We start from the raw sequence: 18,149 nt of genomic DNA, 5'->3' as shown, positions 1-18,149 counted from the left end.
CAAGATATGCGAAGATTTGTTGATTTACGACAAACAAATGCTTATATCATGAGTGGTTAAATGCAGATCGTTGTACTTAACCATAACATCCCCTTATGTCCTGCCCAGTGTGTTACGACGGTGGGGATGGAGGAAGGAGGCCCTGGTTCTGGAGAAGGCAGTGGCCTGTAAGGACTGACATCAGCTCATTGTAGAGCTACATCAACCTACTCAGGAAAATTTGGTTGGGGGGGGGGGCCTCGGAGGCCCCCCCCTCGACGTTCCGCGCAATGTATCGCAATCGCAAAAAGCTATCGCCGCGACGTTTCATGACCTTTTTCTTTCCAGTCTCCCGCATCTTTTGACACCAAATTTGCGACGCCCGGGCGCGCGGTTCCGAAGTTACGCATAAATATGTACATGCATGTCAGACCAAAAATTGCTCAAAAATGTTAATTCGTGTACAATTTCAATGCAAACTGTGCTTACAGGCAAATTTCATAAAAGCATGATTATTTTGGTGTTTTATTGATTAAAATCAATGAATAACATATTTTCTTGTTCGGAGCGATGTCGCGGACAAATTTCATCGAAAAAACAATGAAAAACATAAAGTCGAAAAAACAGAGAAATACATAAGAAATTCCGAAAAACAATAAAATACTTAAGAATTTTTTCTGATATCACAATTTTTTTTAATTACATTTGCTAAGGACACTAAAAAGAATATTTACACAAAAAATGTGCCTGTTTTGAGCTTTATTTTGTGATTTGTACCAAATAGTCTGATTTTATGCATCATGCATAAATTAGCATAATTTAGCATAAATGATGATTTTTTTGAAAAAATTACTTCATGGTATTTTAGATTACATCATAGTCAATGTGTGTGCCAATTTTCGTCGCGATCGCGTGGTCGACGGCCGAGATCTGGAGGGGGGGCCTGGCAGGCCCCCCCCCCCCCCCCCCCCCCCCCCCCCCCCCCCCCCCCGGCTCTATCAACTACCTAAATAGCCCGGCCTATTTAGGGTTAAATGTCTGCCATATTTTCTTGTATCAGTGGTAATAAGCAACAAACATTACAACCTAGTCTGACTGTCAAATCAGCACTTTGATTTCTTTTTCGCTGGGTAAATGGATATGACAAGTTGCCACAGATACAGATCAGAAAGAAGGAAATATAAACAAAATCTGTGCTGACGAGAAAAAATATTCATGTCTTTCCTGACCAGGATATCCAAGGTAGTGAGAAACATTTCAAAGAATTACACTGTGTAATTGATATCACATGAATAAGCCCGGAAAGGAATTTCCAGTGTAAAATGAGGGTTGACAGCGGTTAGGAAGTAGTGCTCATTATGTATTCTGAACATGACTACACAGTGCAAAATTTTAGCCTACCGTCATGTAGAAAGTCTGTCATGTCCTTGGAGATGATCTCCGTTAGCAACTCGATCATGACTGAGATGTCATGGTACTGCTCCTCCTCCGCGATGGCGTCGCGGCGACGCTTTCCCAGGTTGCACTGCTTGTACGTCTCCAGGAGGGACAGCGACATCTCGTACAGCTTGAAGGAATTAACCTGGAAGCCGTGGAAGATTCAACATCAATTCAACACTGACATGATATAATGTGTGTATGTGACCCTGCAGCATCAAACCACCAAAAAGTCGCCAGATATGGACTTTTAGCTAGGGGCAGATTCTCAAAGAGCAGATTATAAACTTTAGAATGATGTGTAACTCAATACAAATGGACTTTCATACCTATCTAAATGATGAGGAAAAAAAGTACACATTTTGGAAAAGCCTGTACTGAGAGAAGAGGCTTTGAAGTTTAAGGTCTATTCAAGTGCTTAATCTCAACCAGTGGTGCCCAGTGCAATGATTGAATGAGACAGGATGTACAACTCTGTAGCAACCACAATGAAGGGATTATCAGATTAAGCAGAAATCTGCCACACTCTGTTAAGCAGAGTCTATTCATGACTGATACTACCGTTGACTGCAGTAGCACCATCTGAGTTGAAAGCTAGGAGTGTGTGAAGGGTTTTGAAGAAATTAATAGGTGCCTTTAGGACATACAATGTACATATCGTCGCTGGGGCGACAAGACCTCGTATCTACAAAATGTCAAATGTTCAGGAGAGCAAAAAAACATGGCGGCCAAAGCACTGTGGCGAATGGGATAGCCTTTCCTTTGACATGCTGTGGTGGCTTCATTTTTGGAATAAGACAGTTTGGATTTGGACAGGACATCACTTAACCCATCATTTTGATCATTAATCCAAAAAAGTCATTTTCACCAAAATTGCAGATACAAGCTTTTGTCACCCCAGCGACGATATGCAACAATCACACTTTTCTGCAAAAAAGAGTTGGAATCACACTTTTCTGCAAAAAAGTGTTGCAATCACACTTTTCTGCAAAAATGTGTTGCAATCACACCTTTCTGCAAAAAAGTGTTGTAGAAAAACTGCACAAAGCATAATTTCCCATTCATTTCCCAATTCCAAACTGTGCAATTATGTAGAAGACGAATTGTTCTTTCAGAAAATATAAAAACTAAAGATTGACTACACCTGGCACATTTCACCTATTTTGAATCCTAAAGTAAAATCGGGGAGTGTGACTTTTTGTTGGTTTTGTGGTGCCTGGTAACAATTATATCAGGCTTTCAGAAAAATGCTTAACAACATACAACTTGTGCTGGCATATACTTGCACATCCTTTGTTTTGGAGTCTGTTTACATGTGTGTTATAAAAAAAAACCTAACCTTAAAATTTTAAAGCAACAAAATTTTTAAAGCAACAAAAAGTATCTATGTTTGTTATAACAGGGTGTTTCTGATTAAGTTACCACCAATGTCAGCAGCATAACACACTGTTAATATCTTATATATTTAGGTAGGGACTGACATCTATGAAAGTTGAAGGTGCTGGGTTTCAACGGAACCACAATGAATGTTTTGTGTGTGTGTGTGTCTGTGTGTTTTGTTTTGTTTTGTTTCTTACTCTTCCTCTACTTGTGTTGCCTCATCATATCAAACTTTTTGAGATCAAAATGTTGTCTAGGTTTAAAAAAAGGGTAAGGCACTCAGACGAGCTTGGACCAGTCTTCTGATCACACCCCACGCCCACCTTGTTGATGTAGGTGAGCTGCCTGCGTCCCATCTCCAGGTAGAGCTCCAACACGAGCTCGACGACCTCCGAGCAGTGGTGGTATGTCCGGACCAGGGCCACGCACTCTGTGGCCAGCGGCCAGATGAAGAGGAAGAGCTCGTTGGCGGCCACGAAGCGGGTCCCCATGACAATGCCGCGCAGGAGGCTCAGCAGCATGCACAGCGTGGTCTTCACCGTGTCCTCCTGGGCCTTGCGCACAAACTCCTCCTGCTGGATCAGCCCCTTGTAGCGGTTCTGGACCGGAATGAGGACCTGACAGGATGCAGGAAGCGTAAACAAATATCAAGTTCAGATCCAACTCCTGGACTAAGGAAAGTTTTTGTGTGGAGAGAGGAATTTGCGCATATTCAACAAAAGCTGGTAAAAATATACATATTTTCACAATTTTGAAACAGATTTCATCTTTGTACAGAGTATGAAAAACTAGACCTACGAAAACAAACATCACGGTCACATTTGTTTTTAATTGATCAAAGTGTCCTCTTGCTAGTCACCATATAAAACATATTGGAAGAGGCAAACAAGAATCCATACTTATCAACACTAAAGCGAGGAACTACCCTTCACACTGCCATTAGTAACAGGGTTGATACGTACACAATATCATACATGTGGGACTGAGGAGAAGAATGATTGATTCCTTCTTTGACAAAACTCAAGCTCAAATGCCATCTTTACACACCTCCTGGGCAAATCTGTCCTTGGTCTCGGCATTAGGAGCCAGACAGCCAGCTAGGACCAGGGCCTTCATGAGGTTAGACTTGATGTCCAGCGGGAGGAGGTCCAAGGGTGGGGCGCTGGCCGCATGCTGCTTGGCAATGGTCCAGAAGCTCTCGCACTGCAGCGCTGGTAGACATCTGCGGGAGAGAAAGATAAAGATTAATCCCTTGAATCCTTAGATGCCCATGCACTTAAAAGTAGATGCAGTCTCCCATGCATCATATCAAAATTCAGTACACTGCCCCCCCCCCACCCTGTCAAAATACATGTTGACAAGTAAAGAAAACACAAAAAAATGCATGACAACAAAATCAACAACAACAGCAGCCCAACAGCAAAAACAACAAAATTTTAAAAGTCATGATTTAAGACAGACAAACACATCCAGATTCAATAATGTCACAATATCAGTGAGAGATTACATTACTGGAATATAGATTGTATTAATCCTTACACACTACTTCTTGACAGTTAGCTTTCTAAGACATTTCTTTCCAATCTGCTCATGAAGCAGGTCCTGAGGGTATATCAGTTGACTAAAATGCAGAGAAAAGGTTGAAATTGAAAGATGACATGTCTCCTAGCTCTCAATAAATCCCCCAAAGTTCTACTTTGGTAATTTGCTAATCCTCTAAATGATCAGACATACACTGTAATACTGACATCTGCCATTACAGAGTTAGAGGATCACCATGTTTAATAGTAATATTGCAGAATGTTCATGTCACACAAAATTGTGAACCCCATGTGAGCAGCGACATCTATTGAGTAGCTCACGAGGTGGAACAAGCTCTCACACTGAGCCACTTGTCCTAAATATGACCACACAAAAATTTGGCGGGTAGTGGGGGGGGGGGGGGGGGGGGGGGGGGCGTCAGGGGTCACTCACCTCTCCTTCTTCTCCACGAGCGACACGAGGAGGTCGACGGTGTCGTTGGCCAGCTCGTGCTCCGAGCTCCAGATGGACAGGTTGGAGAGGCACTTGTCCAGGAGGAAGCTGGTCAGCCAGTGACTGCCCTCTGTGCCCTTACCGAAGCACACGGCTAGAGGCACGCTTATCTGGGTGGGGGAGACACACATGTAGCAAGATGGACCAGTGTACAAATACCGTATGCATATCTGTGGAGTCATTAAAGGGATGGTACAGTTTCGGTTGAGCTGGGGCTTCATGTTTCCAATGTTTTTTGATGATGATTTTATTGAGATAATGAGAAACCTCTTATGAAATATAAAAGAGCATACAATTCTAAGAGGAATTCAAGGTTTGATTTATGAAAATTAGTTTTGAAATGGCTGAGATATCCAAACAAGAGCGACCTTTATATAAGGTGGGACCTACCTCTTATCATAAAGGCCGCTTTGTTTTACTATGTTTCCAGATATCTCAGCCACTTAAAAACTGATTTTCATCAAATAAACTTTGAATTCCTCTTAAAATTGCATGCTCTTTAACATTCTATAAAGTGGTTTCTAAGTATCTCGCAAAAAGTTAAAACCTGAACCTGCACCTCAACCAATACTTTAACATCCCTTTAACATTTATGAGGTCAGAAGGAGGACACTGAAATGAAAATTACGTGTGAGAAACAATGATGTCAAAACATAAATTCAGAACTGTTCTGTCATCATTTTGTCGCAGCAGCAACTGAAGGCCCTTTGCCCGGATGTCAGCTATGTAACGTGGTTGTCAAGTGTACAGTTGATGATTGGTCAAATTATCTCACTGCTGCAGATGAGAAACATACTTCCACACTTCATTTGCAGCAAACATTGATTTTGAGGATCTACATTACATATGTGACCCTGCACCACAAAATGAACAAAAAGTCGCCAGACATGGATTTTTAGTTAAGGTCAGATTCTGAAAGAGCAGACTCTAAGCTTTAAAATGATATATAACTCAACCCAAATGGACTCTCCTAACCTATCTAAATATTGGAAAGAAAGTACACACCCTGGATAATTGTGAAGTGAGAAAAGAGGCTCTGAAGAACAGGGTCTATTCACGCGTTTAATCTTTACCGTGTAGCTGTGCGATGAATGGAACAAAATAACAGGATGATAAACATTAGAGCAATGACAATGAAGGGATTAACAGATTAGGCTGAAATTGTGCATGCCTAATTACCACATTCTGTTGATGATAAATGTCAACTTTCAAATCAGTAGCGTTATCTCTTCTAAAGTTATTGGAGTTGAAAGTGATGAGGATGGACACAGTTTTTAACAAATGAAAAGAGGACTCTTTCAGAAACACCTTATCACACTATTCCACTAAAAAGTGTTCCAGAAAAACTGCTGATAACCAAATTTTCTTTTTGTTTTATGATCCAAAAACTTAAGTATGATGTAGAAGAGACTTGCTCTTTAAGATAATATGAAAAAGTCAAGATTGGCTAGGTTGACCTACATGTATTTCACCTATTTTCCGCTCTCACACAAAATCAGTGCGTGCGACTTTTTGTTCGTTTTGTGATGCACGGTCACATATGCACATCATTCATTGCAATTCATTTTTGTGTGTGTGCCCCTGGCTATAAGAAGACACCTGCAAATAAGCACACATCTGCTTGCAACAGTTTTCACGCACAATTTCTGATTTTCTGTACATACACACCTGTACCATTAAATTACAGTAACAACTGTTTTATCCCAGCAGGACATACTGATAACAAGTACGTCTTTGGTATGAACAAACTTTCCTATTGTCAATTTATCCCAAATTACAACTTACCATTTTTAGCACATACATTAGATTCTGGTTGAGGCACTAAATTAAACACACAAACACAAACACACATACATAATTCAATTTAATTCAATTCAATACAGGTTTATTCACAATAAAACAAGAACATGCAGCTCAAAAGCTGAAATGGTTCCATTTTGCAAAACACAAACGACTTTTCAAAAAATCACAAACACAAACTGAGAAGGATGTGTACTATACCTCGTTGTAGTAGGATTCATTGAGCATGAGGTAGGAGGATAGCCATCGCCGTAGAAACCACACCGTGGTGCTGCCGACCTGGGGACTCCAAAGGTCGGCCAGGTTTGCTTGCACCGCCCGGCGCTCGATCTCCGAGATGCGGAAGACGGCAGCTGATAATCTGGAACAGTTGCAATTATGGCATACAAGAGAAGTCGAATGACAGTGAAGGAAATGAAATTTCATATATCATAACATTTGCACTTTCTATATTGAAATGGAAGAAAATGGAGTAGGGATCGATAGATTTATACAGCCAACATATTTCTCCAAAATACCATGCCCTGTTCAGAGTAGGTACTGCTATTTTAGAGGATTTTGCTGTTATCATGTACTATTACCCCGAAACTGCAAGGTATCCATTCTTTTGCTGAGACCAAGAGAGATACACTGGGTAGATTATCTTGTCCAAAGAGGTTTGCAATTAGCAGGTCTTGATCCAGAGCCCTCTATACTACAAGATTTACAGCAATCCCACATTTTGGATTTTTCACCTTAATATACATGTGGATTGAGAAAATGCAGCAATTGTAGAAAAACATATCAATAAAAAAATTGAGGAAAATCATACCAACTATTCAAAAGTTATGAATTTTGAGGTTTCATTTCCTCCATCACTAGATGACAGCGGATTAAATGAATTGTCCGACTTTCCTGAAACTTTCAATGACATGTACTTCAATACTGCTGCATGCTCTTAATCCACATGTTTATCAAAGCCACTGTTTACCAATGGGAGCAGTGATTAAAAGAATGTTCAAGCTATCAAATTCAATGCATATATATAGTTCAGTTGTACCACAAAACATCCTACCATATAAAAGAATTGCAATAAAGCCACAAATATACTGAGATATCACTAATTTTTTAAATAAACCATAACTGTAGATGGTTTATTCTAGAAACGATTTTGATACAAATTTTGTTCATATTTTGAATAGTTAACAATACTTAGCATTTATTATACTGGTTAACATTTTTACTTTGGTTGTTTCTATCCCTAACTCACATTTTGGAACTATTTTGAAGCACTGTCCTTTAATGAGCGAGAGTATTTATTTTTCTGTCTGCTACAACTACATGATTTTCAAATTCAAATATCTCTCCATGCCTGTCTATCTGTCCACGAAAGAGTGTCATATCACGGCACAACTCTTGTCTTATTTTCAAATGCACAATCCACACACCTGACTATTTGATCGGCCTTCTCGAGGCCAGGAATGGAAGCGGCATCCTCGTGTACTGAACCTAGAACCTTCAGGGTGACGTCAGCATCGACACGCTGCGACTCCTGAAGGGAGTGTCGTATAATCTGCTCCGGTATAACGGGGGTTTCCCCCCTGTAGTCGTCTGCTAGAAGGTGACCTACAGAGATGGAGAGAGAGAGAGAGAGATAGTGAAAACAAATTAGGATGAAATACGGCAATAACAAAACCGGTCACTGCATTGGTACTCTCTGAGTATAGATTTGAATGGAAACAAGGCAGATGTAAACAATTAGGCCAAATGTCGCGCATAAAATTAAACAGAAACAAAACAGGATGTAACGTGTGTCTTATTTGAGACAACAGGCTTGCTGAAAGTCCAGCCGTATCCACTAGACCACAGAGCTACTGTGCGGCTGCCAGTGCTGCTTCTAATCCTTATGGCAAGCAGCGTGTACTGCGTAATTATTCAAATTGATGAAATTCTTGCATCAAGTTGTTTTTATTACAACTGATTGACAAATTGCCCTACATCAATTATTATACCAGCACTGAATTGATCAGTGTTTTAGAAGTAGCCATGACAAAAGAAACTAGAAAAGCACTCTGAGAGCGCAGACCTCCACCAAGCATGCAGCTTATTTCCACCACTAATCTTGTTCTTACATAGAGATATCAGTGATTTCCATCCATATGTACTTATACCATTGTGTGCTGAAAGTCGCCCGATTTCCCAACATAGAAGCCTTTGTTACGTCATAAACCCTCAGCTGCACGGGGCGCCTCGCCCTAGCAGAAACTAGAGCAAGCATCTCTACTATCTTTGGCACGCACTTTAGTACGCGCATGCAAACCTCAAATACGCGCAGCCTGAACTCCAAGTTCATTGACCCTACCTGCCAAAATATAAAAAAATCCTTCATAAATTCCCCAAAAATTCTCGGATTACTACCAAAAGTTAATCGTTTGTTACTTGTGTCATTCTCAACCTTTCCTGCAAGTTTCATCCCAATCAGTTAACTACTTTTTGAGATATTTTGCACACGGACAAACTAACAAACGAACTAACAAACAAACAAACGGTAACGAAAACATAACCTCCTCCCTTGGCGGAGGTAATCATGGGCATATACAGTGTATTTGAGCAGGATTTGAATCTACAAGTTCCTGCATGAACCACCTTTCAAACAGCACCTCATAATATGATTACATATTGTAAATATATCTCATGCCTACTTCCTATGAAAAAAAGATAATAATCATAGACAACAAAAAAGCTTTCTCTGAGAGTGCATGCATTTGTAAGTACTGATTGGAAGTCCGCAGTACCTGTAATGAGAATCAGCCAGTGTAAGTCTTCATATAGAAGGTGGAGACCCTTGATGTCAATGTCCACATTGTGGTGTGTGTGGTGCTGGTGTCTCTGGAGGTGGGACTGTAACCTCGTGGCCCGGTCCTCTAAAAGTCTGGTGGGAGAGCAAATACAGAATGAGAGGTAATGCTACTTAAAGAGAAATATGGATCAATTAATAAGAAACAATTTTACAAAATTAATGTTTGTTCAATGAAGAGTACACATTCCTTCGACTTGTTACAAGATTATCATCCCTGCCTTCTGAAAGAGGTTTTATGAAAGTCAAGTGCTCTTTCATTATGCAAGAAAAATGAAAATATGTTAAATTTTGTTGCACTCGACTGACAAATTGTTCTATATCGACGAACCAGCACTGAATGTCAGGCGGATGCCTGATGGTCTGGTGGATAAGACGCCTGTCCAGTGATGAGGGGGGTCCTAGGTTCGAATCCTGCTTGAGTAGGTATGCCCATGATTTCTCTTGTCATGGCTACTAATGAAACACTGATCAGTTCAGTGCTTAGTTTAATAAGTCATTGCAGAGCAATTTGTCAATCAGCTGCAATAAAACAAACTTGATGGAAAAATTTTATCAATTTGAATGTTACACTGTCTAAATATTTTCTCTATATTGTTGATTTACTGTGTCAAAACAGATTATCACAGTCTTCTTTAATAGACAACAATGATGGCACATGGGTTTAACCAAATCTCTAAACATTCATAACTTTGGAACATTGTACAATTTTTCTTGAACTTTGATGATATATGTTACTAATATTTTTGCATTCACTCAATCCATATGTATGTATATACATGTACAGTATTTGGGGTAAATTTTCATTAAGCTGCTGATAATTTGCAGATTATAATCTGACAGCATTATCTAAAATTTGCAGAATAATACAGCATGGCGTACTCACTTGGTGAGGAGGGGTATACTGTGCTGGGGTGTGGCCCGCCCCATGGCAGCCACACTGATGAGCTGGTCACCGAACAGGTCTCTGTCATCTTCCTCCAGTTCGTTGATTTCATCTTCCTCCTCGTCATCCTCGCAGGCATCTCCGTTCTGCTTCTGTGAGTCACAGAGAGGCAATTATTGAGATGATCGAGAGAAGCAAAAATTACCTTAGCCTCGCTTGGTCTTTGGTTTGTTTGTTTGTTTGTTTGTTTTTGTTCCTTTGTTTGGATTTCCCTGAGCTTCTATGCAGGGTTGGAGAAAGGTGAATTTACTTGACAGTACTTACAACTCTTCTTCATCAACCTTTTTCACATCATGAGTCAACTGCTGCACTAAAGCCCGAGTTGATAGTGCCTGACATCAAACTCAGATCATTTAATAGACATGCGCAGTTTAGAGATTTAGAGTGTTCTGCTGGCAGCAAAAAGATTTCTTTTTACCAATGAAAGAGTGATGCCGATTAAAATCAACTCCGGTTTCGTGGTGAAACAAAAAAAAAAAGCAAAAACAAAACAAAACAAAAACCATTTCTTGTGTGTGAATGGGCCTTTCATTTGACTTCAGATTGGAGGGATTAGAGGGAACTAATATAAACTTTCAGAAGGCGTATTGCTCTTCCAATGCTTCAGAAGAAGGGTAGCCATCACACTCACCTCATCTCTGGTTCCATCTGGCGCCCCCAGGTGGCTCTGCAGGTAGCAGTTGAAGACCTGGATGGCGTGACTGCAAAAATAGGCGGGAGGGAAGCGGTCAGCCTGGCGTAGCAAGGACGTCCAGCACTCCAGCAGCTGGTCAAAGGCTTCCATGTACTGCTGGTCATCTTGGTGAAGCTGCAAGGGGGGAGAGAGGGAAAGATAATAGAAGAAAGTTGATCACAAAGTCACTTATTTGTTGACAACAGCCACATTTGGAACATGAAACATTTGTGGTAGGTGAGGAAGGGGGTAAACTACATGTAGTACATGTAAGTAAATTTAGGTATTAAACTCCTAGCTGTTTCTACGTAACAAACACATTATGTAAAGTTCACTTGATAATTACCATCAAAATACTTTCAACCACACACAAGCACACACACTTACACAGACAAGAAAATGTTGAATAATATCTTATGGAAATGGGAAAACAACTAAAATAAACACACACACACACACACACACACACACAAAACAATGCAATAGAGGTCCTATGTTATGGGTAATGTGAACAACTGGGCAAATTCTATTCAGTGGAGAATCCGGATTTCAATCGCTTGAACTGAAACATGCTCACTTTAGACTTGCAAGTCACAAGATATTTTATGCTTCAAGAACCTCCCAAGTACATTTTTGTAAAGCGACATACGAGACAAATGTACAACTGCACTACACACACCACAACCCCCCCCCCCCAACATTCATACCCAAACATATGCATGTTCACATGGAATCTACCTCAACATTTGCATGTTCACATGGGATCGAGAGACACAACACATCTCCAAACATTGGTTAATTTCTACTTATCACATCAAAAAGAAAAAAAAAACAATCACAATCACAATCACAATCACAATCACAATCACAATCACAATCACAATCACAATCACAATCACAATCACAATCACAATCACAATCACAATCACATACAAGCAACAAGTCCAAGGAAACATTTGACATGTAAAATTCTAAAAAAGCTGTGGGGGTAAACGGTTGTGACTTCGTTCAACTGGTTATAAAAAATAAAGTTTTTAACTCTAATTGTGCCGCACTTGCCATCCTGCACTTCCACCTTCCATATGTAATGCCCTCTCTGGCTATAGGCACAGATGCCCTGAAACCAATACCACTTTCATGCTTAGATTCAATCTAGCAAATTTCACCCAAAATTTCCCCCTGAACTCCTGGGTGAGGGTATATAGCATGAAAGGCATCTCAGGTAAACTCTCAGGTGAAAAACAACCGTCAGCATACCATCCACGTCTTGCGAGTCGATTTGCGAATTCGCCATAATGTGTACTTTCACTGCAAAAGAGTGGACGCAAGAATTTCAAGCGGAAGCTCATTCACTAGTATGAAGGAACTTTCTTGAGCATGTCCCCAGTTTAATTCCCGGTTAAATCTCCCCAGTGATCACCAGAGAGACTACTTTGAAAGGGGTATAAAATGATGATGAGGAAGCAAAGAGACATGTATATTAAAGCTGCCATTTGCCTGTTATCTAGTTAGGCGCACCTGGTAAACTAGGGACTGCGAGCGACGGAGAGCGACACTCAGCGACGGGGACATATTGCGAGAACAATGAAGTGCGTCGCAGTATGTTTTTACTCCGTCGCTAAGCGTCGGTCAAAGCACTACGCGCCATCATTTTGATGATACCGCGACGCTTGCCGACGCTTGCTGACACTTGCCGACACCCTCAAAAGAAGCTGTTGATTATTTCTATGTTGCGTGACCTCCGCTCACGCAAGTGTTCGTTTTAATAGTGCCGACGTTTCGGGACATGGCGCTTGAGATGTAGCGAGATTTCTGAATGGTCACGGCCAGTGCTCAAATTGAATAGAGAGCGACGTGTCCAGACGCACCTCTCCTGATTACAAATGATGCTCGTGATAGCCCGACGATGAGCGACGTGTCCCGACGCTTTCCTTTGTCTCAACATTGGTTATGAGTTGATTTGCGTTTCGTTTGGCTTTAAGATCAGAAAAGAAAACGTAATTGTGGGGTGTGATCTCACTGAACGGGGAACACTTTGAAAGTATCGATCGAAGAGGATTTATGAAAACACATGTAGGTCTACACTCATACGCGAATGTATGCCTTAATTAGGCAGCTCCATACATGTAAAATTTTGCATGCATGAGGTGAGATCTTTTTTTCTCTGTCAAGTGACTCAAGAACTAAATACAGTGTATTACGAAGTTGTCCTATTTCTCCCGTAGGAAAAAGTCAGATGTTTGCCGTTACTTTTGGAAATGAACAGCGGCAACAATCGGCTCCGCAAGATGCTAAAATTAATGTCAGATGTTTCATTTTAATTTTGGAAATGAATAATGGTAATATTCGTATGATACTAAAACGTCGGATGTTTGTTTATACTTTTGGAAATGAATAACGGTAAGATTCAGCTCCATACGGTGCTAAAATTGATGTCAGATATTTGATTTTGCGATCGGAAATGCATAAGGATAACATTTGGCTCCGGAAGATGCTGAAATAAATGTCGAATGTTTGCTTTGACTTTCGGAAATGATTAACAATAATATTCAACTCCGTACGATGATAAAATAAACGCCGCATGTTTGCTTTTACTTTCGAAAGTAAATAGCAACATTCGGCTCCAGAAGATGCTAAAATAACTATCACATGATTGCTTTTACGTTCGGAAGCGAATAGCAGTAATATTCTGCTCCATACGATGCTCAAATAATTGTCGGATGTCTGCTTTTTAAATTTCGAAATGAATAACAGTAACATTGATTCATTAAAATTGATGTTTGATGTTTGCTTTGACGTTCGGAAATGAATAACAATTATATTCAACTCCGTATACGATGATAAAATAACTGTCTGATGTTTGCTTTTATGTTTGAAAGTAAATAGCAATAACATTCAGCTCCGGAAGATGCTATAAATGCCGGATGTTTACTCTAACGTTCGAAAGTAAATTAGCGATAACATTCAGCTCTGTAAGATGCTAAAGTAAATGTTGAATGATCCCTTTGACGTTTGGAAATGAATACCAATAATATTCAACTCCGTGTGATGGTGAAATAAATGCCGGATGTTTGCTTTAATGTTCGAAAGTAAATATCAATAACATTCAGCTCCGGAAGATGCTAAAATAAATGTCGAATGATCCCTTTGACGTTCGGAAATGAATAACAATAATATTCAATTCCGTACTATGATCAAATGAATGTCGGATGTTTGCTTTTACTTTCGAAAGTAAATATCAATGACATTCGGCTCCGGAAGATGCTGAAATAAATGTCAGATGATTGCTTTTACGTTCGGAAGTGAATAGAAGTAACATTCTGCTCCATACGATGCTAAAATAAATGTTGGATATTTGCTTTTACATTTCGAAATGAATAACAGTAACATTCAGCTGCGTTTGATGGGAAAGTAAATGTCTGATATCTGCGTTAATTAACGTTGAAAATGAACAACAGTAGGCCCTACTATTCGGCTCCGTACGATGCTAAAATAATATTGTCACATGATTCATTTCACTTTCGGAAGTGGACAGCAGCATTCGGCTCCGTATGATAATGAAATAAATGTCGGATGTTTGCTTTTAAATTTGGAAGTGAATACCAGTAATATTCTGCTCCGTACGATGCTAAAATAATTGTCGGATGTCTGCTTTTTAAATTTCGAAATGAATAACAGTAACATTGATTCATTAAAATTGATGTTTGATGTTTGCTTTGACGTTCGGAAATGAATAACAATTATATTCAACTCCGTATACGATGATAAAATAACTGTCTGATGTTTGCTTTTATGTTTGAAAGTAAATAGCAATAACATTCAGCTCCGGAAGATGCTATAAATGCCGGATGTTTACTCTAACGTTCGAAAGTAAATTAGCGATAACATTCAGCTCTGTAAGATGCTAAAGTAAATGTTGAATGATCCCTTTGACGTTTGGAAATGAATAACAATAATATTCAATTCCGTACTATGATCAAATGAATGTCGGATGTTTGCTTTTACTTTCGAAAGTAAATATCAATGACATTCGGCTCCGGAAGATGCTGAAATAAATGTCAGATGATTGCTTTTACGTTCGGAAGTGAATAGAAGTAACATTCTGCTCCATACGATGCTAAAATAAATGTTGGATATTTGCTTTTACATTTCGAAATGAATAACAGTAACATTCAGCTGCGTTTGATGGGAAAGTAAATGTCTGATATCTGCGTTAATTAACGTTGAAAATGAACAACAGTAGGCCCTACTATTCGGCTCCGTACGATGCTAAAATAATATTGTCACATGATTCATTTCACTTTCGGAAGTGGACAGCAGCATTCGGCTCCGTATGATAATGAAATAAATGTCGGATGTTTGCTTTTAAATTTGGAAGTGAATACCAGTAATATTCTGCTCCGTACGATGCTAAAATAATTGTCGGATGTCTGCTTTTTAAATTTCGAAATGAATAACAGTAACATTGATTCATTAAAATTGATGTTTGATGTTTGCTTTGACGTTCGGAAATGAATAACAATTATATTCAACTCCGTATACGATGATAAAATAACTGTCTGATGTTTGCTTTTATGTTTGAAAGTAAATAGCAATAACATTCAGCTCCGGAAGATGCTATAAATGCCGGATGTTTACTCTAACGTTCGAAAGTAAATTAGCGATAACATTCAGCTCTGTAAGATGCTAAAGTAAATGTTGAATGATCCCTTTGACGTTTGGAAATGAATACCAATAATATTCAACTCCGTGTGATGGTGAAATAAATGCCGGATGTTTGCTTTAATGTTCGAAAGTAAATATCAATAACATTCAGCTCCGGAAGATGCTAAAATAAATGTCGAATGATCCCTTTGACGTTCGGAAATGAATAACAATAATATTCAATTCCGTACTATGATCAAATGAATGTCGGATGTTTGCTTTTACTTTCGAAAGTAAATATCAATGACATTCGGCTCCGGAAGATGCTGAAATAAATGTCAGATGATTGCTTTTACGTTCGGAAGTGAATAGAAGTAACATTCTGCTCCATACGATGCTAAAATAAATGTTGGATATTTGCTTTTACATTTCGAAATGAATAACAGTAACATTCAGCTGCGTTTGATGGGAAAGTAAATGTCTGATATCTGCATTAATTAACGTTGAAAATGAACAACAGTAGGCCCTACTATTCGGCTCCGTACGATGCTAAAATAATATTGTCAGATGATTCATTTCACTTTCGGAAGTGGACAGCAGCATTCGGCTCCGTATGATAATGAAATAAATGTCGGATGTTTGCTTTTAAATTTGGAAATGAATACCAGTAATATTCTGCTCCGTACGATGCTAAAATAATAAGAGATTGTTGCTTTTACATTTGGAAATGATTAACGGTATCAATCGGCTCAGTTAGATGCTAAAATAGATAGCGGATGTTTGCTTTCACGTTCGGAAATGAATAAGGATAACATTCAGCTCCCTAAGATGCTAAAATGAATGTCGGTAGTTTGCTTTTACATTTGAAAATGATTAACGGTAGCATTCGGCTCCGGTGCTAAAATACTAGTAAATGTTGCATGATTGCTCTTACAATCGGAAATGAATAACGGTAACTTTCGGCTCTCTATAGTGCTAAAACGTTAATGTCGGATGTTTTAAATGTCTGCAAATGCTCCCACTTTCTCATTTCAAACGTAAGTTTTGACCACCTAAATAGGCATCAACTTTTAACTAACTAACAGTGTGTGGGATTATTCCGAAGGTGCCTTAGTCTGAAAACTCTTAATCCGGCACGAAAATGTATTTATTTATTTATCTATCTATCTATCTATTTGTTTATTTATTCATTTATCTTTTGAGTTTAACAACGTTGAGAATATCGACCCCCGTTTCGTTTTCGAGTCGACGATTCTTCAAAAAACGAAACTTTTTTTCCCCCTTCGTCAATTTGGGATTTACGAGCCTTCGGAATGACTGTAACTATGTTTATTCTTTTTTTTTCAGTCGATTAGGGGATGGGGGGGGGGGGGGGTAATTCAGAAAATGAATATAGAAGGGAGTGAAAATCTTGAGGCAAGAAATACAAGTAAGTGAAATTCTCAGTTTGATATCGTTAATTTTTTTTTTGCGTGATGTTTGTATTCTGGAAAGAGTCATGTACTTATTCCATTGGTTCGTTCCTCCGAATCTTAGCCTTCGGAATAACGAACTTTAAGTAACGAACTGTAACTTTATGTTTTGTTTTGTTTGTTTGTTTTTCAGTCGAGCAGTGGAGGGGGAAGGGTAATTCAGAAAAGAAATATATAGACGGCATCAGGGAAAATTTTGAGGCAAGAAATCAGTTTCTCAGTTTGACATTGTTAATTTCTTTGCGTGGTGGTTATTATTCCAAAAAGAGTCAGGTATGATGCTAGGTGTACTTATATTCCGATGGTTCGTTCTTCAGTATCCGAAAAACGCAAATTCCATGTTTGTTACTATAGTAATCTGAAAGTGTACTAGGGTTTGTTAATCCGAACATTTTGTGACATTCCGAAGGTTCGTTAATCTGAAAATGGGAAATACGGTTCGTTAATCTGAAAACGAATAACGTGGTCAAAAAATTGTTTTGTTTTCGGATTAGCAGCATTTAGAAAACCAAACCTTTCTTCGTTTTTGAATTGACGAATCTTCAAAACAGCAACACAATTTTGTTGTTGCTTTTATTTTTTTTTTTCGAATAACGAGACTTCGGAAATTGCAAACTTTCAAAGTAACGAACAGTTACGATCTTTTGTTAATCATTAAAGCGAGCAGTGGAGGATAATTCAGAAAAGAAATATAGACGGGAGGAATAATCTTTGATTGATGATGGTGTTGGTCATGTTTCTGAATGTTTATAGAAAAAGGCTGAGTGATCTGAGTGATGGTGATGATGGTTATTACTAATGCGAGTGTAAAAGACAGCTTGCTGAACATACTTCTTTCCCTTCCGGCCCATGAATGATGAAAAAAAAATACATACACCTCACAACAAAAAGAACCACGTGCTAGCAACCTTCGTAAAGTTAAATCTAGACGTTCATTACCAGCAAAGG

At 39.1% G+C, this 18,149-nt stretch overlaps 1 protein-coding gene across 1 annotated transcript in view; it reads right to left on the bottom strand.

The window, feature by feature from the left end:
- The window catches only part of LOC139714050 (exportin-4-like), a 113,645-nt gene that overhangs the window by 3,088 nt on the left and 92,408 nt on the right, over window positions 1-18,149 (bottom strand). Inside the window, exons 10-18 of the mRNA XM_071625778.1 lie at window positions 11,044-11,220; window positions 10,353-10,504; window positions 9,405-9,541; window positions 8,058-8,235; window positions 6,832-6,991; window positions 4,771-4,940; window positions 3,844-4,018; window positions 3,120-3,413; window positions 1,381-1,561 (exon numbers count right to left, since the gene is read on the bottom strand). Coding sequence (XP_071481879.1) covers window positions 1,381-1,561; window positions 3,120-3,413; window positions 3,844-4,018; window positions 4,771-4,940; window positions 6,832-6,991; window positions 8,058-8,235; window positions 9,405-9,541; window positions 10,353-10,504; window positions 11,044-11,220 — 1,624 coding nt within the window. The remainder of the gene's footprint in view (window positions 1-1,380; window positions 1,562-3,119; window positions 3,414-3,843; window positions 4,019-4,770; window positions 4,941-6,831; window positions 6,992-8,057; window positions 8,236-9,404; window positions 9,542-10,352; window positions 10,505-11,043; window positions 11,221-18,149) is intronic.

Source organism: Diadema antillarum, unplaced genomic scaffold (assembly GCF_040938485.1).
Source record: "Diadema antillarum isolate AM-2024a unplaced genomic scaffold, OU_Dant_1.0 seq00002148_RagTag, whole genome shotgun sequence".
In the NCBI taxonomy this organism is placed as follows: Eukaryota; Metazoa; Echinodermata; class Echinoidea; order Diadematoida; family Diadematidae; genus Diadema; species Diadema antillarum.
Note: the sequence above shows the minus strand (reverse complement) of the source record. Positions and strands in the feature narration are given on the sequence as shown.